General features: G+C 41.6%; 1 protein-coding gene across 1 annotated transcript in view; it reads left to right on the forward strand.

Annotated features, from left to right (window-relative positions):
• LOC133610208 (membrane-associated phosphatidylinositol transfer protein 2-like) overlaps positions 1-24,847 on the forward strand; it is a 178,890-nt gene that overhangs the window by 92,139 nt on the left and 61,904 nt on the right. The window contains exons 16-18 of the mRNA XM_061966320.2: positions 2,149-2,319; positions 2,402-2,548; positions 8,190-8,342. Coding sequence (XP_061822304.1) covers positions 2,149-2,319; positions 2,402-2,548; positions 8,190-8,342 — 471 coding nt within the window. The remainder of the gene's footprint in view (positions 1-2,148; positions 2,320-2,401; positions 2,549-8,189; positions 8,343-24,847) is intronic.

Genomic DNA, 24,847 nt, shown 5'->3' on the forward strand with positions numbered 1-24,847 from the left:
GCAGGACCGCCCAGCACAGGGTCACGGGAACAACCCACCCCACCTGCAGGGACTCCAACGAAGGAGATGGAACATCCAGCAATGCCCGAGTGGAGGGAGAAGGAGAAAAAAAGAAAAGAAAGAGATCACAGACACGCTGACACACAATTTCACTACCCCAGACGCGACAGCCACCACGTGCAAGCACTGCCACAAACCACAACATCGGCCACCCCACCGCACCGGACCCAGCAACCACGGGCGCACGCACCACAAACCAACGGCAGCAGAAACAACGGTTGCAACCAGCACCACCCGATCAAATCAAAATGGCCGACAACCACCAAATCAAAATGGCCGAGGACAAGGCACGGGAGAAGCAGGAGACAGCCAGCCCCCAAGCCAGCGAGAGACCGCACCCCACGCGGGCAGAAAGGAGGGACACCCTGCCCCGAGGGTCCCAGAGACTCCCCGCAGTCGGACAGGAAGACCGCTCCAACAGCAACATGGCCCCCATGTGCCCAACCCCACTCAGGAGAGCACGACGGGGACCGCCACAGACCGCCTGCAGGGACCCCAACGAAGGAGATGGAACATCCAGCAACTGCCCTAGTGGATCCTTCCCCCGAAAGGAAGAGGAAGAAGAAGAAAAAAAGAAAAGAAAGAGATCACAGACACGCTGACACACAACGTCACTACCCCAGACGCAACAGCCACCACGCGCAAGCACTGCCACAAACCACAACATCGGCCAGCCACCGCACCGGACCCAGCAGCCATGGGTGCACGCACCACAAACCAACGGCAGCAGAAACAACGGTTGCAACCAGCACCACCCGATCAAATCAAAATGGCCGACAACCACCAAATCAAAATGGCCGAGGACAAGGCACGGGAGAAGCAGGAGACAGCCAGCCCCCAAGCCAGCGAGAGACCGCACCCCACGCGGGCAGAAAGGAGGGACACCCTGCCCCGAGGGTCCCAGAGACTCCCCGCAGTCGGACAGGAAGACCGCTCCAACAGCAACATGGCCCCCATGTGCCCAACCCCACTCAGGAGAGCACGACGGGGACCGCCACAGACCGCCTGCAGGGACCCCAACGAAGGAGATGGAACATCCAGCAACTGCCCTAGTGGATCCTTCCCCCGAAAGGAAGAGGAAGAAGAAGAAAAAAAGAAAAGAAAGAGATCACAGACACGCTGACACACAACGTCACTACCCCAGACGCAACAGCCACCACGCGCAAGCACTGCCACAAACCACAACATCGGCCACCCCACCGCACCGGACCCAGCAACCACGGGCGCACGCACCACAAACCAACGGCAGCAGAAACAACGGTTGCAACCAGCACCACCCGATCAAATCAAAATGGCCGACAACCACCAAATCAAAATGGCCGAGGACAAGGCACGGGAGAAGCAGGAGTCAGCCAGCCCCCAAGCCAGCGAGAGACCGCACCCCACGCGGGCAGAAAGGAGGGACACCCTGCCCCGAGGGTCCCAGAGACTCCCCGCAGTCGGACAGGAAGACCGCTCCAACAGCAACATGGCCCCCATGTGCCCAACCCCACTCAGGAGAGCACGACGGGGACCGCCACAGACCGCCTGCAGGGACCCCAACGAAGGAGATGGAACATCCAGCAACTGCCCTAGTGGATCCTCCCCCGAAAGGAAGAGGAAGAAGAAGAAAAAAAGAAAAGAAAGAGATCTCAGACACGCTGACACACAACGTCACCACCCCAGACGCAACAGCCACCACGCGCAAGCACTGCCACAAACCACAACATCGGCCAGCCACCGCACCGGACCCAGCAGCCATGGGTGCACGCACCACAAACCAACGTCAGCAGAAACAACGGCTGCAACCAGCACCACCCGATCAAATCAAAATGGCCGACAACCACGCGCCAACAGGACCATGGAGACCAGCCGGCGCCAGCTCGCGAGTCATCCCAAACGCCAACAGGCAAACAAGGGACACCAAAAAATCTTCTGGGAGTTAAGTCTCCCCCCGAGTGACACCTCTGTTTCTAACTTTACTTGAGGGTCCTTGATGCGGCCACATATTATATTACTTTTTTTTTCCCGGCTCCAAAATGGACGGTGTTGGAGGAGAGTACTGCCCCCTGCTGGCCGGGAGTGTAACTGCGGTGTGTTTCCCATCAGTGACGGCGCTGCGCCCGGCCTGCCAGCAGGTCTACAACCTGTTCCACCCGGCCGACCCGTCCGCCTCCCGCCTGGAGCCCCTCCTGGACAAGCGCTTCCACCTGCTGCCTCCCTTCAGCGTCCCCCGCTATCAGCGCTTCCCTCTGGGGGACGGACTCTCCGCTCTCCTGGGCGAGTACACGGGCGGTGGGGACTTTCAGGGACTGAATAGGCGAGTGATGAAATAACGTGTTGGCTGTTTCCACCCGTCTAGTGGAGACCGTGCAGAGCAACCCCCAGCTGTTGATGGAGACTCCGGCGGGGGGCGGAGCTTCGCATCGCGGGCAGGAGAGCGGCGTGAACGAGACCTCCATCCCCGTGCCCGTCCTCAACTGGCCGTCCTCGCAGCACCACGCGGAAAGTGAGTGTTTGGACTCTTTAAATCGGGGCTGTCCAAAGTAAGGCCCGGGGGCATATTCTGAAAATACTTTTGCAAAAAAAAAAACTTAAAAAGTGGAATAAAAAGAGCAAAGAGGTGAAACGTCATGAGAAAATATTGACACTAATAATGAATCCAAATCAATGTTGTTATGAATTATTGACACATTCAATTACTTCAAATATTTGTGGGGAAAATATTGTATATTTTGTGTGTTTTCCATATGAAAAAAAATAAGACAAAAAGGACATAAAACAAACAAAAAAACATAAAAAAAAGTATTATAATGCATCTGAAGTCTTGATCTGAAAAAAAAAAACAATATTTAATTGTATAGAAATAAATGATTATTATATATGGAATTTTGAATGTTGAATTGTTATTATATAATTTATAATATTGCTATACAAGTTGATAAAGAGATTTAAAAACAATAAAAAAAAATTATAAAGTATTATAATGGATCTGAAGTGTTGATCTGAAAAATTATGAGTTATTTAAAAAGGGCGCAAAACAAACCAACAAAAAATGTAAAAAGTATAAAAACTTTTAGTCGACGGATGAATCTGAATTTGCTCAAGAGACTTAAGTTTTAAATGTTAAAAAAAAAAAAAACATTTAAAATATGTATATATATATATATATATATATATATATATATATATATATATATATATAAATCAATCAATCAATCAATGTTTATTTATATAGCCCTAAATCACAAGTGTCTCAAAGGGCTGCACAAGCCACAACGACATCCTCGGTACAAAGCCCACATAAGGGCAAGGAAAAACTCACCCCAGTGGGACGTCGATGTGAATGACTATGAGAAACCTTGGAGAGGACCGCATATGTGGGTAACCCCCCCCCCTCTATGTATAATATATATATATATATGTATATATATATATATTCTATATATATATATGTATATGTTAAAAATAAGTCATATATATATATATATATATATATATATATATATATATATATATATATATATATATAAAATATATTAAATATTTTAAAATAGACAACATTTATTTTGATTCATTATTATTTTTGGAGCAATGACACTAACATTCTTGGGGAAATATATATATATATATCTATATATATCTATATATATATATACATATATATATATATATATATATATATATATATATATATATATATATATATATATATATATATATATATATATATATATATATATATATATATATAGATATATATATATATATATATATGACTTATTTTTATCACTTTTATGAGTTTGGACCCTTTTTAGATCCCCAAGAATGTTAGTGTCATTGCTCCAAAAATAATAATGAATCAAAATCAATGTTGTCTATTTTAAAATATTTTTAGAGAATATTAATGCATATTTTGTGTTTTTGACATATAAAAAAATTTTGTTGTTTTTTTTTTACAAACAATGACTTTAATTTTAAATTATAAAAACTTTTAGTTTACGGATGAAAGTTAAAAAATAAAAAGAATATATAAATGACTTATTTTTAACACTTTTATAAGTTGGGGCCCTTTTGGATCCCCCAAGAATTTTTAGTGGGACTTTTTTTTTAAAGTGTCATTACTCAAAAAATAGAAATGAATAAAAATCAATGTTGTCTATTTTAAAATATTAATGCATATTTTGTTGAAAAAATGTTGGGGGTTTTTTGAAAAGAAATTACGTAAAACAAACAAACACATTTTAAATTATAAAAACTTTTAGTCGACGGATGAATCTGAATTTGCTCAAGAGATTTAAGTTTTGAAAGTAAAAAAAAGAAGAAAAAAATAATAATATATATATATATATATATATATATATTTATATACATGACTTATTTTTAACACTTTTATAAGTTTTATAACCCTTTTGAATCCACAAGAATTTTAGTGTGACTTTTTAAGTGTCATTGCTCAAAAAATAATAATGAATCAAAATCAATGTTGTTTTAAGTTATTATCGACCTATTTAAAGATCCAATGACTTCACATCAAATATTCTATCGTGAAATATTTTGGGGGAAAATTATTGCATATTTTGTGTGTTTGACATATACAATTTTTTTTTTTTTGGACAAAAATGGCGTAAAACAAACAAAACATTTTTTATAAAAACTTATAGTCAACGGTTGAATCTGAATTTGCTCAAGAGACTTAAGTTTTGAAAGTTAAAAAAAAAAAATACAAAAAAAAAATATATATATATATATATATATATATATATATATATATATATATATATATATATATATATATATATATATATATATATATATACATATATGTATATATATATGTATAAGTTGGGGCCCTTTTGGATCCCCAAGAATTTTAGTGGGACTTTTTTTTAAGTGTCATTGCTCAAAAAATAATAATGAATCAAAATCAATGTTGTTATAAGTTATTATCGACCTATTTAAAGATCCAATGACTTCACATCAAGTATTCTATTTTAAAGTATTTTTTTGGGGAAATTATTGCGCTTTTTGTTTTTGACATATAAAAAATGTTGTTTTTTTTTCATTAAAAAACGGCGTAAAATAAACAAACATTTTTTGAAAACTATAAAAACGTGTAGTCGATGGATCAATCTGAATTTGCTCAAGAGACTTAAGTTTTGAAAGTAAAAAAAAACAATGTTTTTAATTAAAATAATTTTAGCACTTTTATAAGTTGGGGCCCTTTTGGTTTCCAATAATTTTAGTGGGACTTTATTTTTAATGGCCTTGCTCAAAAAAAAAAAAAAAAGAATCAAAATCAATGTTGTTATAAATTATTATTAATTTATTTAAAGATTAAAGATTACTTAACATCAAATATTCTATTTTTGAATTATTTTTGGGGGAAACTATTGCCTATTTTGTGTGTATGCCATATAAAAAATGTTGGGTTTTTTGACAAAAAATGGCGTAAAACAAACAAAAAAAAAGTTACAATTATAAAACAAAATTTAGTTGACGGATGAATCTGAATTTGCTCAAGAGACTTAAGTTTTGAAAGTAACATTTTTTTTTAAAAATAAAAACGATATATATATATATATATATATATATATATATATATATATATATATATATATATATATATATATATATATATATATATATATATACATACAGGTAAAAGCCAGTAAATTAGAATATTTTGAAAAACTTGATTTATTTCAGTAATTGCATTCAAAAGGTGTAACTTGTACATTATATTTATTCATTGCACACAGACTGATGCATTCAAATGTTTATTTCATTTAATTTTGATGATTTGAAGTGGCAACAAATGAAAATCCAAAATTCCGTGTGTCACAAAATTAGAATATTACTTAAGGCTAATACAAAAAAGGGATTTTTAGAAATGTTGGCCAACTGAAAAGTATGAAAATGAAAAATATGAGCATGTACAATACTCAATACTTGGTTGGAGCTCCTTTTGCCTCAATTACTGCGTTAATGCGGCGTGGCATGGAGTCGATGAGTTTCTGGCACTGCTCAGGTGTTATGAGAGCCCAGGTTGCTCTGATAGTGGCCTTCAACTCTTCTGCGTTTTTGGGTCTGGCATTCTGCATCTTCCTTTTCACAATACCCCACAGATTTTCTATGGGGCTAAGGTCAGGGGAGTTGGCGGGCCAATTTAGAACAGAAATACCATGGTCCGTAAACCAGGCACGGGTAGATTTTGCGCTGTGTGCAGGCGCCAAGTCCTGTTGGAACTTGAAATCTCCATCTCCATAGAGCAGGTCAGCAGCAGGAAGCATGAAGTGCTCTAAAACTTGCTGGTAGACGGCTGCGTTGACCCTGGATCTCAGGAAACAGAGTGGACCGACACCAGCAGATGACATGGCACCCCAAACCATCACTGATGGTGGAAACTTTACACTAGACTTCAGGCAACGTGGATCCTGTGCCTCTCCTGTCTTCCTCCAGACTCTGGGACCTCGATTTCCAAAGGAAATGCAAAATTTGCTTTCGTCAGAAAACATGACTTTGGACCACTCAGCAGCAGTCCAGCTGGTGTCGGTCCACTCTGTTTCCTGAGATCCAGGGTCAACGCAGCCGTCTACCAGCAAGTTTTAGAGCACTTCATGCTTCCTGCTGCTGACCTGCTCTATGGAGATGGAGATTTCAAGTTCCAACAGGACTTGGCGCCTGCACACAGCGCAAAATCTACCCGTGCCTGGTTTACGGACCATGGTATTTCTGTTCTAAATTGGCCCGCCAACTCCCCTGACCTTAGCCCCATAGAAAATCTGTGGGGTATTGTGAAAAGGAAGATGCAGAATGCCAGACCCAAAAACGCAGAAGAGTTGAAGGCCACTATCAGAGCAACCTGGGCTCTCATAACACCTGAGCAGTGCCAGAAACTCATGGACTCCATGCCACGCCGCATTAACGCAGTAATTGAGGCAAAAGGAGCTCCAACCAAGTATTGAGTATTGTACATGCTCATATTTTTCATTTTCATACTTTTCAGTTGGCCAACATTTCTAAAAATCCCTTTTTTGTATTAGCCTTAAGTAATATTCTAATTTTGTGACACACGGAATTTTGGATTTTCATTTGTTGCCACTTCAAATCATCAAAATTAAATGAAATAAACATTTGAATGCATCAGTCTGTGTGCAATGAATAAATATAATGTACAAGTTACACCTTTTGAATGCAATTACTGAAATAAATCAAGTTTTTCAAAATATTCTAATTTACTGGCTTTTACCTGTATATATATATATATATGTGTGTGTGTGTATATATATATATGTATGTATATATGTATGTATATATATATGTATATATATATGTATATGTATATATATGTGTATATATATATATATATTTATATGTATATGTATGTATATATGTATGTATATATATATATATATATATATATATATATATATACATATATATATATATATACATATATATATATATATATATATATATATATATATATATGTATATATATATATATATATATATATATATGTATGTATGTATATATATATATATATATATATATATATATATATGACTTATTTTTAACACTTTATAAATAAAAGAATGTATGACTTTTTTGGGCCCTTTTGGAACCGCAATCATTTTACTGGGATTTGATTTATTTTTTTAAACTCTCATCGCTCAAAAAAATAATAATGAATTCAAATCAACGCTATGAATTATTGACCTCTTTAAAGCTCCAATTACTTGACATCAAATATTACACTTTTACATTTTTGGGGATAAAATATTGCATATTTTCTGTTTTTGCAATGAACATTTTTCGGGGTTTTGACAAAGAATGCATACAACATTTAAAATAATAAAACTTTATATCGACAGACCTTGTCTAGAGGATTACTGTGAAATAAAAAATATGACGTATTTTTGTATGACTGAGACCCTTTTGGGTCCCCGGGGCCAAACTTGAGGGGAACCCCCCCACAACCTCAAAAGGGACAAGCGGTAGAAAATGGATTGATATTGTATTGGTTTTGAAAGTGAAAAATACAAATGCATGCTTTATTTTGTCAGTGTGTGGCCCTTGGTGTAAAAAGTGTGGCCCCGCTGCTTGAAAGGCTCACCCTGAGGACGCCTCCCTCCTCTCTCCGCAGCAGACCCCCACATCTCCGTGGACGCCCCCTGCCCGCCCTCCACGTCCCCGGGGGTCCCTCACATCCGCTGCCACCGCAGGGCCAGCGAGGCCAGCCTGGCCAGTCAGGTGTCGGGTCTGGCCGACTCTTACGCCACCTCCAACCTCGCCAACAGTAAGCCCCGCCTCCTGGCCTCTTCCTTCGCCGCCGTCCTCATGTGTTGACGTGTTTGTGCCCGGGCGAACGTCCCGCCCCTCGTCCACCCCCCCCCCCCCCCAGCACGCCAGCCAGCTAAGAGGCCCAGCCTGCTGTCGCACCTGCCCTACGGTAAACTCGCCTGCCGGACGCCCTCCTTGCGGTCGGCCAAGAAAAGCCGACAGGTGGTCCCGAGAGAGTCCCAAATGACCTCTGACCTCAGCGAGGTCACGTCTGACATGGCCGATATCAGCTCTGCACCCCCCTCCCCCGCTGTGCTGAGGAACTTGCAGCAAGGTACCCTGGGAAGTGTAGTGTGAGGACTAGGACTAGGACTCCTTCCTCATCCCCTAGTCTTCCTCAGTAGAACCTAGCCCTCCTCAGTAGGACCTAGTCCTCCTCAGTAGGACCTAGTCCTCCTCAATCGGACCTAGTCCTCCTCAGTAGGACCTAGCCCTCCTCAATCGGACCTAGTCCTCCTCAGTAGGACCTAGTCTTCTTCAATAGAACCTAGTCTTCCTCAGTAGGACCTAGTCTTCTTCAATAGAACCTAGTCTTCCTCAGTAGGATCTAGTCCTCCTCAGTAGGACCTAGTCTTCTTCAGTAGGACCTAGTCTTCTTCAATAGAACCTAGTCTTCCTCAGTAGGACCTAGTCCTCCTCAGTAGGACCTAGTCTTCTTCAGTAGGACCTAGTCTTCCTCAGTAGGACCTAGTCCTCCTCAGTAGGACCTAGTCTTCTTCAATAAGACCTAGTCTTCCTCAGTAGGACCTAGTCTTCCTCAATAGGCACTAGTCTGCCTCAGTAGGACCTAGTCTTCCTCCCTGGGCTAGTCTTCCTCAGTAGGACCTAGCCCTCCTCAATCGGACCTAGTCCTCCTCAGTAGGACCTAGTCTTCTTCAATAGAACCTAGTCTTCCTCAGTAGGATCTAGTCCTCCTCAGTAGGACCTAGTCCTCCTCAGTAGGACCTAGTCTTCTTCAATAGAACCTAGTCTTCCTCAGTAGGACCTAGTCCTCCTCAGTAGGACCTAGTCTTCTTCAGTAGGACCTAGTCTTCCTCAGTAGGACCTAGTCTTCCTCAATAGGCACTAGTCTGCCTCAGTAGGACCTAGTCTTCCTCAGTAGGACCTAATCCTCCTCAATCGGACCTAGTCCTCCTCAGTAGGACCTAGCCCTCCTCAATCGGACCTAGTCCTCCTCAGTAGGACCTAGTCTTCTTCAATAGAACCTAGTCTTCCTCAGTAGGATCTAGTCCTCCTCAGTAGGACCTAGTCTTCTTCAGTAGGACCTAGTCTTCCTCAGTAGGACCTAGTCCTCCTCAGTAGGACCTAGTCTTCTTCAATAAGACCTAGTCTTCCTCAGTAGGACCTAGTCTTCTTCAGTAGGTCCTAGTCTTCGTAAGTAGGATCTAGTCCTCCTCAGTAGGACCTAGTCTTCTTCAGTAGGACCTAGTCTTCTTCAATAGAACCTAGTCTTCCTCAGTAGGACCTAGTCCTCCTCAGTAGGACCTAGTCTTCTTCAGTAGGACCTAGTCTTCTTCAATAGAACCTAGTCTTCCTCAGTAGGACCTAGTCCTCCTCAGTAGGACCTAGTCTTCTTCAGTAGGACCTAGTCTTCTTCAATAGAACCTAGTCTTCCTCAGTAGGACCTAGTCTTCTTCAATAGAACCTAGTCTTCCTCAGTAGGATCTAGTCCTCCTCAGTAGGACCTAGTCTTCTTCAGTAGGACCTAGTCTTCTTCAATAGAACCTAGTCTTCCTCAGTAGGACCTAGTCCTCCTCAGTAGGACCTAGTCTTCTTCAGTAGGACCTAGTCTTCCTCAGTAGGACCTAGTCCTCCTCAGTAGGACCTAGTCTTCTTCAATAAGACCTAGTCTTCCTCAGTAGGACCTAGTCTTCCTCAATAGGCACTAGTCTGCCTCAGTAGGACCTAGTCTTCTTCAATAAGACCTAGTCTTCCTCAGTAGGACCTAGTCTTCTTCAGTAGGTCCTAGTCTTCGTAAGTAGGATCTAGTCCTCCTCAGTAGGACCTAGTCTTCTTCAGTAGGACCTAGTCTTCTTCAATAGAACCTAGTCTTCCTCAGTAGGACCTAGTCCTCCTCAGTAGGACCTAGTCTTCTTCAGTAGGACCTAGTCTTCTTCAATAGAACCTAGTCTTCCTCAGTAGGACCTAGTCCTCCTCAGTAGGACCTAGTCTTCTTCAGTAGGACCTAGTCTTCTTCAATAGAACCTAGTCTTCCTCAGTAGGACCTAGTCTTCTTCAATAGAACCTAGTCTTCCTCAGTAGGATCTAGTCCTCCTCAGTAGGACCTAGTCTTCTTCAGTAGGACCTAGTCTTCTTCAATAGAACCTAGTCTTCCTCAGTAGGACCTAGTCCTCCTCAGTAGGACCTAGTCTTCTTCAGTAGGACCTAGTCTTCCTCAGTAGGACCTAGTCCTCCTCAGTAGGACCTAGTCTTCTTCAATAAGACCTAGTCTTCCTCAGTAGGACCTAGTCTTCCTCAATAGGCACTAGTCTGCCTCAGTAGGACCTAGTCTTCCTCCCTGGGCTAGTCTTCCTCAGTAGGACCTAGCCCTCCTCAATCGGACCTAGTCCTCCTCAGTAGGACCTAGTCTTCTTCAATAGAACCTAGTCTTCCTCAGTAGGATCTAGTCCTCCTCAGTAGGACCTAGTCCTCCTCAGTAGGACCTAGTCTTCTTCAATAGAACCTAGTCTTCCTCAGTAGGACCTAGTCCTCCTCAGTAGGACCTAGTCTTCTTCAGTAGGACCTAGTCTTCCTCAGTAGGACCTAGTCTTCCTCAATAGGCACTAGTCTGCCTCAGTAGGACCTAGTCTTCCTCAGTAGGACCTAATCCTCCTCAATCGGACCTAGTCCTCCTCAGTAGGACCTAGCCCTCCTCAATCGGACCTAGTCCTCCTCAGTAGGACCTAGTCTTCTTCAATAGAACCTAGTCTTCCTCAGTAGGATCTAGTCCTCCTCAGTAGGACCTAGTCTTCTTCAGTAGGACCTAGTCTTCCTCAGTAGGACCTAGTCCTCCTCAGTAGGACCTAGTCTTCTTCAATAAGACCTAGTCTTCCTCAGTAGGACCTAGTCTTCTTCAGTAGGTCCTAGTCTTCGTAAGTAGGATCTAGTCCTCCTCAGTAGGACCTAGTCTTCTTCAGTAGGACCTAGTCTTCTTCAATAGAACCTAGTCTTCCTCAGTAGGACCTAGTCCTCCTCAGTAGGACCTAGTCTTCTTCAGTAGGACCTAGTCTTCTTCAATAGAACCTAGTCTTCCTCAGTAGGACCTAGTCCTCCTCAGTAGGACCTAGTCTTCTTCAGTAGGACCTAGTCCTCCTCAGTAGGACCTAGTCTTCCTCAATAGGCACTAGTCTGCCTCAGTAGGACCTAGTCTTCCTCAGTAGGACCTAATCCTCCTCAATCGGACCTAGTCCTCCTCAGTAGGACCTAGCCCTCCTCAATCGGACCTAGTCCTCCTCAGTAGGACCTAGTCTTCTTCAATAGAACCTAGTCTTCCTCAGTAGGATCTAGTCCTCCTCAGTAGGACCTAGTCTTCTTCAGTAGGACCTAGTCTTCCTCAGTAGGACCTAGTCCTCCTCAGTAGGACCTAGTCTTCTTCAATAAGACCTAGTCTTCCTCAGTAGGACCTAGTCTTCTTCAGTAGGTCCTAGTCTTCGTAAGTAGGACCTAGTCCTCCTCAGTAGGACCTAGTCTTCGTCAATAAGACCTAGTCCTCCTCAGTAGGACCTAGTCTTCTTCAATAGAACCTAGTCTTCCTCAGTAGGATCTAGTCCTCCTCAGTAGGACCTAGTCTTCTTCAGTAGGACCTAGTCTTCCTCAGTAGGACCTAGTCCTCCTCAGTAGGACCTAGTCTTCTTCAATAAGACCTAGTCTTCCTCAGTAGGACCTAGTCTTCCTCAATAGGCACTAGTCTGCCTCAGTAGGACCTAGTCTTCCTCCCTGGGCTAGTCTTCCTCAGTAGGACCTAGCCCTCAATCGGACCTAGTCCTCCTCAGTAGGACCTAGTCTTCTTCAATAGAACCTAGTCTTCCTCAGTAGGATCTAGTCCTCCTCAGTAGGACCTAGTCTTCTTCAGTAGGACCTAGTCTTCCTCAGTAGGACCTAGTCCTCCTCAGTAGGACCTAGTCTTCTTCAATAAGACCTAGTCTTCCTCAGTAGGATCTAGTCTTCCTCAGTAGGACCTAGTCTTCCTCAGTAGGACCTAGTCCTCCTCAGTAGGACCTAGTCTTCTTCAATAAGACCTAGTCCTCCTCAGTAGGACCTAGTCTTCTTCAATAGAACCTAGTCTTCCTCAGTAGGATCTAGTCCTCCTCAGTAGGACCTAGTCTTCTTCAGTAGGACCTAGTCTTCCTCAGTAGGACCTAGTCCTCCTCAGTAGGACCTAGTCTTCTTCATTAAGACCTAGTCTTCTTCAGTAGGACCTAGTCTTCCTCAATAGGCACTAGTCTGCCTCAGTAGGACCTAGTCTTCCTCCCTGGGCTAGTCTTCCTCAGTAGGACCTAGCCCTCAATCGGACCTAGTCCTCCTCAGTAGGACCTAGTCTTCTTCAATAGAACCTAGTCTTCCTCAGTAGGATCTAGTCCTCCTCAGTAGGACCTAGTCTTCTTCAGTAGGACCTAGTCTTCCTCAGTAGGACCTAGTCCTCCTCAGTAGGACCTAGTCTTCTTCAATAAGACCTAGTCTTCCTCAGTAGGACCTAGTCTTCTTCAGTAGGTCCTAGTCTTCGTAAGTAGGACCTAGTCCTCCTCAGTAGGACCTAGTCTTCGTCAATAAGACCTAGTCCTCCTCAGTAGGACCTAGTCTTCTTCAATAGAACCTAGTCTTCCTCAGTAGGATCTAGTCCTCCTCAGTAGGACCTAGTCTTCTTCAGTAGGACCTAGTCTTCCTCAGTAGGACCTAGTCCTCCTCAGTAGGACCTAGTCTTCTTCAATAAGACCTAGTCTTCCTCAGTAGGACCTAGTCTTCCTCAATAGGCACTAGTCTGCCTCAGTAGGACCTAGTCTTCCTCCCTGGGCTAGTCTTCCTCAGTAGGACCTAGCCCTCCTCAATCGGACCTAGTCCTCCTCAGTAGGACCTAGTCTTCTTCAATAGAACCTAGTCTTCCTCAGTAGGATCTAGTCCTCCTCAGTAGGACCTAGTCTTCTTCAGTAGGACCTAGTCTTCCTCAGTAGGACCTAGTCCTCCTCAGTAGGACCTAGTCTTCTTCAATAAGACCTAGTCTTCCTCAGTAGGACCTAGTCTACCTCAATAGGCACTAGTCTGCCTCAGTAGGACCTAGTCTTCCTCCCTGGGCTAGTCTTCCTCAGTAGGACCTAGCCCTCCTCAATCGGACCTAGTCCTCCTCAGTAGGACCTAGTCTTCTTCAATAGAACCTAGTCTTCCTCAGTAGGATCTAGTCCTCCTCAGTAGGACCTAGTCTTCTTCAATAGAACCTAGTCTTCCTCAGTAGGATCTAGTCCTCCTCAGTAGGACCTAGTCTTCTTCAGTAGGACCTAGTCTTCCTCAGTAGGACCTAGTCCTCCTCAGTAGGACCTAGTCTTCTTCAATAAGACCTAGTCTTCCTCAGTAGGACCTAGTCTTCCTCAATAGGCACTAGTCTGCCTCAGTAGGACCTAGTCTTCCTCCCTGGGCTAGTCTTCCTCAGTAGGACCTAGTCTTCCTCAATAGGACCTAGTCCTCCTCAGTAGGACCTAGTCTTCTTCAATAAGACCTAGTCTTCCTCAGTAGGACCTAGTCTACCTCAATAGGCACTAGTCTGCCTCAGTAGGACCTAGTCTTCCTCCCTGGGCTAGTCTTCCTCAGTAGGACCTAGTCTTCCTCAATAGGCACTAGTCTGCCTCAGTAGGACCTAGTCTTCCTCAGTAGGACCTAGTCTTCCTCAATAGGACCTAGTTTTCCTCAGTAGGAACTAGTCTTCCTCAGTAGGACCTAGTCTTCCTCAGTAGGACCTAGTCTTCCTCAGTATGACTTACTCTTCCTCAATAGGACCTAGTCTTCCTCAGTAGGACTTAGTCTTCCTCAGTAGGACCTAGTCCTCCTCAGTAGGACCTAGTCTTCTTCAATAAGACCTAGTCTTCCTCAGTAGGACCTAGTCTTCCTCAGTAGGCACTAGTCTGCCTCAGTAGGACCTAGTCTTCCTCCCTGGGCTAGTCTTCCTCAGTAGGACCTAGTCTTCCTCAATAGGACCTAGTCCTCCTCAGTAGGACCTAGTCTTCTTCAATAAGACCTAGTCTTCCTCAGTAGGACCTAGTCTACCTCAATAGGCACTAGTCTGCCTCAGTAGGACCTAGTCTTCCTCCCTGGGCTAGTCTTCCTCAGTAGGACCTAGTCTTCCTCAATAGGCACTAGTCTGCCTCAGTAGGACCTAGTCTTCCTCCCTGGGCTAGTCTTCCTCAGTAGGACCTAGTCTTCCTCAATAGGCACTAGTCTGCCTCAGTAGGACCTAGTCTTCCTCAGTAGGACCTAGTCTTCCTCAATAGGACCTAGTCTTCCTCAGTAGGAACTAGTCTTCCTCAGTAGGACCTAGTCTTCCTCAGTAGGACCTAGTCTTCCTCAGTATGACTTACTCTTCCTCAATAGGACCTAGTCTTCCTCAGTAGGACTTAGTCTTCTTCAATAGGACCTAGTCTTCCTCAGTATGACTTCCTCTTCCTCAGTAGGACCTAGTCTTCCTCAGTAGGACCTAGTCTTCCTCAATATGACCTAGTCTTCCTCAGTAGGACCTAGTCTACCTCAATTGGGCCTAGTCTTCCTCAGTAGGACCTAGTCTTCCTCAGTAGGACCTAGTCTTCCTCAATAGGACCTAGTCTTCCTCCCTGGATTAGTCTTCCTCCCTGGACTAGTCTTCCTCAGTAGGATCTAGTCTTCCTCAATAGGACCGAGTCTTCTTCAATAGGACCTAGTCTTCCTCAGTAGGACCTAGTCTTCCTCAATAGGCACTAGTCTGCCTCAGTAGGACCTAGTCGTCCTCAATATGACCTAGTCTTCTTCAGTAGGACCTAGTCTACCTCAATTGGGCCTAGTCTTCCTCAGTAGGACCTAGTCTTCCTCAATAGGACCTAGTCTTCCTCAGTAGGACCTGGTCTTCCTCCCTTGGCTAGTCTTCCTCCCTGGACTAGTCTTCCTCAGTAGGATCTAGTCTTCCTCAATAGGACCTAGTCTTCTTCAATAGGACCTAGTCTTCCTCAATAGGACATAGTCTTCCTCAGTAGGACCTAGTCTTCCTCGGTAGGACCGAGTCTTCCTCAACAGGACTAGTCTTCCTCAGTAGGACCTAGTCTTCCTCAATAGGACCTAGTCTTCCTCAGTAGGACCTGGTCTTCCTCCCTCGGCTAGTCTTCCTCCCTGGACTAGTCTTCCTCAGTAGGATCTAGTCTTCCTCAATAGGACCTAGTCTTCTTCAATAGGACCTAGTCTTCCTCAATAAGACCTAGTCTTCCTCAGTAGGACCTAGTCTTCCTCAATATGACCTAGTCTTCCTCAGTAGGACCTAGTCTTCCTCAGTAGGACCTAGTCCTCCTCAGTAGGACCTAGTCTTCTTCAATAAGACCTAGTCTTCCTCAGTAGGACCTAGTCTACCTCAATAGGCACTAGTCTGCCTCAGTAGGACCTAGTCTTCCTCCCTGGGCTAGTCTTCCTCAGTAGGACCTAGTCTTCCTCAATAGGCACTAGTCTGCCTCAGTAGGACCTAGTCTTCCTCAGTAGGACCTAGTCTTCCTCAATAGGACCTAGTCTTCCTCAGTAGGACCTAGTCTTCCTCAGTATGACTTACTCTTCCTCAATAGGACCTAGTCTTCCTCAATATGACCTAGTCTTCCTCAGTAGGACCTAGTCTACCTCAATTGGGCCTAGTCTTCCTCAGTAGGACCTAGTCTTCCTCAGTAGGACCTAGTCTTCCTCAATAGGACCTAGTCTTCCTCCCTGGATTAGTCTTCCTCCCTGGACTAGTCTTCCTCAGTAGGATCTAGTCTTCCTCAATAGGACCGAGTCTTCTTCAATAGGACCTAGTCTTCCTCAGTAGGACCTAGTCTTCCTCAATAGGCACTAGTCTGCCTCAGTAGGACCTAGTCGTCCTCAATATGACCTAGTCTTCTTCAGTAGGACCTAGTCTACCTCAATTGGGCCTAGTCTTCCTCAGTAGGACCTAGTCTTCCTCAATAGGACCTAGTCTTCCTCAGTAGGACCTGGTCTTCCTCCCTCGGCTAGTCTTCCTCCCTGGACTAGTCTTCCTCAGTAGGATCTAGTCTTCCTCAATAGGACCTAGTCTTCTTCAATAGGACCTAGTCTTCCTCAATAGGACATAGTCTTCCTCAGTAGGACCTAGTCTTCCTCGGTAGGACCGAGTCTTCCTCAACAGGACTAGTCTTCCTCAGTAGGACCTAGTCTTCCTCAGTAGGACCTAGTCTTCCTCAATAGGACCTAGTCTTCCTCAGTAGGACCTGGTCTTCCTCCCTCGGCTAGTCTTCCTCCCTGGACTAGTCTTCCTCAGTAGGATCTAGTCTTCCTCAATAGGACCTACTCTTCTTCAATAGGACCTAGTCTTCCTCAATAGGACATAGTCTTCCTCAGTAGGACCTAGTCTTCCTCGGTAGGACCGAGTCTTCCTCAACAGGACTAGTCTTCCTCAGTAGGACCTAGTCTTCCTCAATAGGACCTAGTCTTCCTCAGTAGGACCTGGTCTTCCTCCCTCGGCTAGTCTTCCTCAGTAGGATCTAGTCTTCCTCAATAGGACCTAGTCTTCTTCAATAGGACCTAGTCTTCCTCAATAAGACCTAGTCTTCCTCAGTAGGACCTAGTCTTCCTCAATATGACCTAGTCTTCCTCAGTAGGACCTAGTCTACCTCAATTAGGCCTAGTCTTCCTCTATAGGACCTAGTCTTCCTCAATAGGACCTAGTCTTCCTCAGTAGGACCTGGTCTTCCTCCCTCGGCTAGTCTTCCTCCCTGGACTAGTCTTCCTCAGTAGGATCTAGTCTTCCTCAATAGGACCTAGTCTTCTTCAATAGGACCTAGTCTTCCTCAATAAGACCTAGTCTTCCTCAGTAGGACCTAGTCTTCCTCAATATGACCTAGTCTTCCTCAGTAGGACCTAGTTTACCTCAATTAGGCCTAGTCTTCCTCTATAGGACCTAGTCTTCCTCAATAGGACCTAGTCTTCCTCAGTAGGACCTGGTCTTCCTCCCTCGGCTAGTCTTCCTCCCTGGACTAGTCTTCCTCAGTAGGATCTAGTCTTCCTCAATAGGACCTAGTCTTCCTCAATAGAACATAGTCTTCCTCAGTAGGACCTAGTCTTTTTCAATAGGACCTAGTCTTCCTCAGTAGGACCTAGTCTTCCTCAGTAGGACCAAGTCTTCCTCAACAGGACTAGTCTTCCTCAGTAGGACCTAGTCTTCCTCAATAGGACCTAGTCTTCCTCAGTAGGATCTAGTCTTCCTCAATAGGATCTAGTCTGCCTCAGTAGGACCTAGTCTTCCTCAGTAGGACCTAGTCTTCCTCAGTAGGATCTAGTCTTCCTCAATAGGACCTAGTCGTCCTCAGTAGGACCTAGTCTTCCTCAATAGGACCTAGTCTTCCTCAGTAGGACCTAGTCTTCCTTATGCTAGCTTTTTAGCTATGGTTTTATGTTCAACCTAAAAATCATGGTTTGTGATACCGGGTGTTGTTGAGCAAATATGCTAACAGTTAACGTGCTGTGCTACCCTTTTAGTTATTTTTGTATACTTAAACTTAAAAATCATGAATTTTGATACTAGGCGCCATCTTGGAAGTATGCTAACGTCTCTTATACTAGCATGCTAATGTTAGCATGCTAACATTTTATGCTAGTTTTTTTAGCTAATTTTTTATTTTTAAACTTAAAAATCATGGTTTATGTTACCCGGTGTTGTCAAGCATGTATGCTAACACTTACCGTGTCATGCTAGCTGTTTAGCTTATTTTGTTTGTTCAAACCTTTTTGGATTTGGATACTTGGCGCCATCTTGGAAGTATGCTAGCGTCTCTTATACTAGCATACTAACGTTAGCATGCTAACATTTTATGCTAATGTTTTATGCTAGCTTTATTGGCAAATTTTCTATTTTTAAACTTAAAAATCATGGTTTACGATACCCGATGTCGTCAAGCAAGTATGCTAACACTTACCGTGTCATGCTAGCTTTTTAGCTAACGTTCTTCGTTCAAACCTTTTTGGATTTGGATACTTTGCGCCATCTTGGAAGTACGCCAGCGTCTCTTATACTAGCATGCTAACATTAGCATGCTGACATTTTATGCTAATGTTTTATGCTAGCTTTTTTAGCTAATTTTCTATTTTTAAACTTAAATATCATGGTTTGTGATACCGGGTGTTGTTGAGCAAATATGCTAACAGTTAACGTGCTGTGCTACCCTTTTAGTTATTTTTGTATACTTAAACTTAAAAATCATGAATTTTGATACTAGGCGCCATCTTGGAAGTATGCTAACGTCTCTTATACTAGCATGCTAATGTTAGCATGCTAACATTTTATGCTAGTTTTTTAGCTAATTTTTTATTTTTAAACTTAAAAATCATGGTTTATGTTACCCGGTGTTGTCAAGCATGTATGCTAACACTTACCGTGTCATGCTAGCTGTTTAGCTTATTTTGTATGTTCAAACCTTTTCGGATTTGGATACTTGGCGCCATCTTGGAAGTATGCTAACGTCTCTTATACTAGCATGCTAACATTTTATGCTAATTTTTTATGCTAGCTTTATTGGCAAATTTTCTATTTTTAAACTTAAAAATCACGGTTTACGATACCCGATGTCGTCAAGCAAGTATGCTAACACTTACCGTGTCATGCTAGCTTTTTAGCTAACGTTCTTCGTTCAAACCTTTTTGGATTTGGATACTTGGCGCCATCTTGGAAGTACGCCAGCGTCTCTTATACTAGCATGCTAACATTAGCATGCTGACATTTTATGCTAGTGTTTTATGCTAGCTTTTTTTAGCTAATTTTCTATTTTTAAACTTAAATATCATGGTTTGTGATACCGGGTGTTGTTGAGCAAATATGCTAACAGTTAACGTGCTGTGCTACCCTTTTAGTTATTTTTGTATACTTAAACTTAAAAATCATGAATTTTGATACTAGGCGCCATCTTGGAAGTATGCTAACGTCTCTTATACTAGCATGCTAATGTTAGCATGCTAACATTTTATGCTAGTTTTTTAAGCTAATTTTTTATTTTTAAACTTAAAAATCATGGTTTATGTTACCCGGTGTTGTCAAGCATGTATGCTAACACTTACCGTGTCATGCTAGCTGTTTAGCTTATTTTGTATGTTCAAACCTTTTTGGATTTGGATACTTGGCGCCATCTTGGAAGTATGCTAGCGTCTCTTATACTAGCATGCTAACGTTAGCATGCTAACATTTTATGCTAATGTTTTATGCTAGCTTTATTGGCAAATTTTCTATTTTTAAACTTAAAAATCACGGTTTACGATACCCGATGTCGTCAAGCAAGTATGCTAACACTTACCGTGTCATGCTAGCTTTTTAGCTAACGTTCTTCGTTCAAACCTTTTTGGATTTGGATACTTTGCGCCATCTTGGAAGTACGCCAGCGTCTCTTATACTAGCATGCTAACATTAGCATGCTGACATTTTATGCTAATGTTTTATGCTAGCTTTTTTAGCTAATTTTCTATTTTTAAACTTCAATATCATGGTTTGTGATACCCGGTGTTGTCAAGCAAGTATGCTAACAGTCACCGTGCTGTGCCACCCGTTTAGTTAATTTGGTAGGCTTAAACTTAAAAATCATGAATTTTGATACTTGGCGCCATCTTGGAAGTATGCTAACGTCTCTTATACAAGCATGCTAATGTTAGCATGCTAACATTTTATGCTAGTTTTTTAGCTAATTTTTTTATTTTTAAACTTAAAAATCATGGTTTATGTTACCCGGTGTTGTCAAGCATGTATGCTAACACTTACCGTGTCATGCTAGCTGTTTAGCTTATTTTGTATGTTCAAACCTTTTTGGATTTGGATACTTGGCGCCATCTTGGAAGTATGCTAGCGTCTCTTATACTAGCATACTAACGTTAGCATGCTAACATTTTATGCTAATGTTTTATGCTAGCTTTATTGGCAAATTTTCTATTTTTAAACTTAAAAATCATGGTTTACGATACCCGATGTCGTCAAGCAAGTATGCTAACACTTACCGTGTCATGCTAGCTTTTTAGCTAACGTTCTTCGTTCAAACCTTTTTGGATTTGGATACTTTGCGCCATCTTGGAAGTACGCCAGCGTCTCTTATACTAGCATGCTAACATTAGCATGCTGACATTTTATGCTAATGTTTTATGCTAGCTTTTTTAGCTAATTTTCTATTTTTAAACTTAAATATCATGGTTTGTGATACCGGGTGTTGTTGAGCAAATATGCTAACAGTTAACGTGCTGTGCTACCCTTTTAGTTATTTTTGTATACTTAAACTTAAAAATCATGAATTTTGATACTAGGCGCCATCTTGGAAGTATGCTAACGTCTCTTATACTAGCATGCTAATGTTAGCATGCTAACATTTTATGCTAGTTTTTTAGCTAATTTTTTATTTTTAAACTTAAAAATCATGGTTTATGTTACCCGGTGTTGTCAAGCATGTATGCTAACACTTACCGTGTCATGCTAGCTGTTTAGCTTATTTTGTATGTTCAAACCTTTTCGGATTTGGATACTTGGCGCCATCTTGGAAGTATGCTAACGTCTCTTATACTAGCATGCTAACATTTTATGCTAATTTTTTATGCTAGCTTTATTGGCAAATTTTCTATTTTTAAACTTAAAAATCACGGTTTACGATACCCGATGTCGTCAAGCAAGTATGCTAACACTTACCGTGTCATGCTAGCTTTTTAGCTAACGTTCTTCGTTCAAACCTTTTTGGATTTGGATACTTGGCGCCATCTTGGAAGTACGCCAGCGTCTCTTATACTAGCATGCTAACATTAGCATGCTGACATTTTATGCTAGTGTTTTATGCTAGCTTTTTTTAGCTAATTTTCTATTTTTAAACTTAAATATCATGGTTTGTGATACCGGGTGTTGTTGAGCAAATATGCTAACAGTTAACGTGCTGTGCTACCCTTTTAGTTATTTTTGTATACTTAAACTTAAAAATCATGAATTTTGATACTAGGCGCCATCTTGGAAGTATGCTAACGTCTCTTATACTAGCATGCTAATGTTAGCATGCTAACATTTTATGCTAGTTTTTTAAGCTAATTTTTTATTTTTAAACTTAAAAATCATGGTTTATGTTACCCGGTGTTGTCAAGCATGTATGCTAACACTTACCGTGTCATGCTAGCTGTTTAGCTTATTTTGTATGTTCAAACCTTTTTGGATTTGGATACTTGGCGCCATCTTGGAAGTATGCTAGCGTCTCTTATACTAGCATGCTAACGTTAGCATGCTAACATTTTATGCTAATGTTTTATGCTAGCTTTATTGGCAAATTTTCTATTTTTAAACTTAAAAATCACGGTTTACGATACCCGATGTCGTCAAGCAAGTATGCTAACACTTACCGTGTCATGCTAGCTTTTTAGCTAACGTTCTTCGTTCAAACCTTTTTGGATTTGGATACTTTGCGCCATCTTGGAAGTACGCCAGCGTCTCTTATACTAGCATGCTAACATTAGCATGCTGACATTTTATGCTAATGTTTTATGCTAGCTTTTTTAGCTAATTTTCTATTTTTAAACTTCAATATCATGGTTTGTGATACCCGGTGTTGTCAAGCAAGTATGCTAACAGTCACCGTGCTGTGCCACCCGTTTAGTTAATTTGGTAGGCTTAAACTTAAAAATCATGAATTTTGATACTTGGCGCCATCTTGGAAGTATGCTAACGTCTCTTATACAAGCATGCTAATGTTAGCATGCTAACATTTTATGCTAGTTTTTTAGCTAATTTTTTTATTTTTAAACTTAAAAATCATGGTTTATGTTACCCGGTGTTGTCAAGCATGTATGCTAACACTTACCGTGTCATGCTAGCTGTTTAGCTTATTTTGTATGTTCAAACCTTTTTGGATTTGGATACTTGGCGCCATCTTGGAAGTATGCTAGCGTCTCTTATACTAGCATACTAACGTTAGCATGCTAACATTTTATGCTAATGTTTTATGCTAGCTTTATTGGCAAATTTTCTATTTTTAAACTTAAAAATCATGGTTTACGATACCCGATGTCGTCAAGCAAGTATGCTAACACTTACCGTGTCATGCTAGCTTTTTAGCTAACGTTCTTCGTTCAAACCTTTTTGGATTTGGATACTTTGCGCCATCTTGGAAGTACGCCAGCGTCTCTTATACTAGCATGCTAACATTAGCATGCTGACATTTTATGCTAATGTTTTATGCTAGCTTTTTTAGCTAATTTTCTATTTTTAAACTTAAATATCATGGTTTGTGATACCGGGTGTTGTTGAGCAAATATGCTAACAGTTAACGTGCTGTGCTACCCTTTTAGTTATTTTTGTATACTTAAACTTAAAAATCATGAATTTTGATACTAGGCGCCATCTTGGAAGTATGCTAACGTCTCTTATACTAGCATGCTAATGTTAGCATGCTAACATTTTATGCTAGTTTTTTTAGCTAATTTTTTATTTTTAAACTTAAAAATCATGGTTTATGTTACCCGGTGTTGTCAAGCATGTATGCTAACACTTACCGTGTCATGCTAGCTGTTTAGCTTATTTTGTATGTTCAAACCTTTTTGGATTTGGATACTTGGCGCCATCTTGGAAGTATGCTAGCGTCTCTTATACTAGCATACTAACGTTAGCATGCTAACATTTTATGCTAATGTTTTATGCTAGCTTTATTGGCAAATTTTCTATTTTTAAACTTAAAAATCATGGTTTACGATACCCGATGTCGTCAAGCAAGTATGCTAACACTTACCGTGTCATGCTAGCTTTTTAGCTAACGTTCTTCGTTCAAACCTTTTTGGATTTGGATACTTGGCGCCATCTTGGAAGTACGCCAGCGTCTCTTATACTAGCATGCTAACATTAGCATGCTGACATTTTATGCTAGTGTTTTATGCTAGCTTTTTTTAGCTAATTTTCTATTTTTAAACTTAAATATCATGGTTTGTGATACCGGGTGTTGTTGAGCAAATATGCTAACAGTTAACGTGCTGTGCTACCCTTTTAGTTATTTTTGTATACTTAAACTTAAAAATCATGAATTTTGATACTAGGCGCCATCTTGGAAGTATGCTAACGTCTCTTATACTAGCATGCTAATGTTAGCATGCTAACATTTTATGCTAGTTTTTTAAGCTAATTTTTTATTTTTAAACTTAAAAATCATGGTTTATGTTACCCGGTGTTGTCAAGCATGTATGCTAACACTTACCGTGTCATGCTAGCTGTTTAGCTTATTTTGTATGTTCAAACCTTTTTGGATTTGGATACTTGGCGCCATCTTGGAAGTATGCTAGCGTCTCTTATACTAGCATGCTAACGTTAGCATGCTAACATTTTATGCTAATGTTTTATGCTAGCTTTATTGGCAAATTTTCTATTTTTAAACTTAAAAATCACGGTTTACGATACCCGATGTCGTCAAGCAAGTATGCTAACACTTACCGTGTCATGCTAGCTTTTTAGCTAACGTTCTTCGTTCAAACCTTTTTGGATTTGGATACTTTGCGCCATCTTGGAAGTACGCCAGCGTCTCTTATACTAGCATGCTAACATTAGCATGCTGACATTTTATGCTAATGTTTTATGCTAGCTTTTTTAGCTAATTTTCTATTTTTAAACTTCAATATCATGGTTTGTGATACCCGGTGTTGTCAAGCAAGTATGCTAACAGTCACCGTGCTGTGCCACCCGTTTAGTTAATTTGGTAGGCTTAAACTTAAAAATCATGAATTTTGATACTTGGCGCCATCTTGGAAGTATGCTAACGTTTCTTATACTAGCATGCTAATGTTAGCATGCTAGCATTTTATGCTAATGTTTTATGCTAGATTTTGTTTTTAGCTATTTTTCTATTTTTAAACTTAAAAATCATGGTTTATGATACCGGGTGTTGTCAATAAAGTATGCTAACACTAGCATGTCATGCTAGCTTTTTTACCAAATGTTGTATGTTCAAACCTTTCTGGATTTGGATACTTGGCGCCATCTTAGACGTATGCCAGCTTCGACCGATCTCGGGCCAGAGGGCAGACATGGCAGGCTCAGTTGTTTATTTCAGATCTAAAAGAAGAAAGTCTACGCTGCTAATAGAAAAGTAAGAGGAAGTGAGAGAGAGAGAGAGACAAAGAAAACATCCAGGTCTTTATACAGTATTTGCCCTGAGAATGTGAGAAGCGAGAGGCTGGGTTGGGGGCGAAGTGGCCCATCCCTGGGATGAGCGAAATACAGACTTTATCTGATTGTGAACAGGAATGTTTTGGAAA

This window comes from Nerophis lumbriciformis, linkage group LG11 (assembly GCF_033978685.3).
Source record: "Nerophis lumbriciformis linkage group LG11, RoL_Nlum_v2.1, whole genome shotgun sequence".
NCBI lineage: Eukaryota > Metazoa > Chordata > Actinopteri > Syngnathiformes > Syngnathidae > Nerophis > Nerophis lumbriciformis.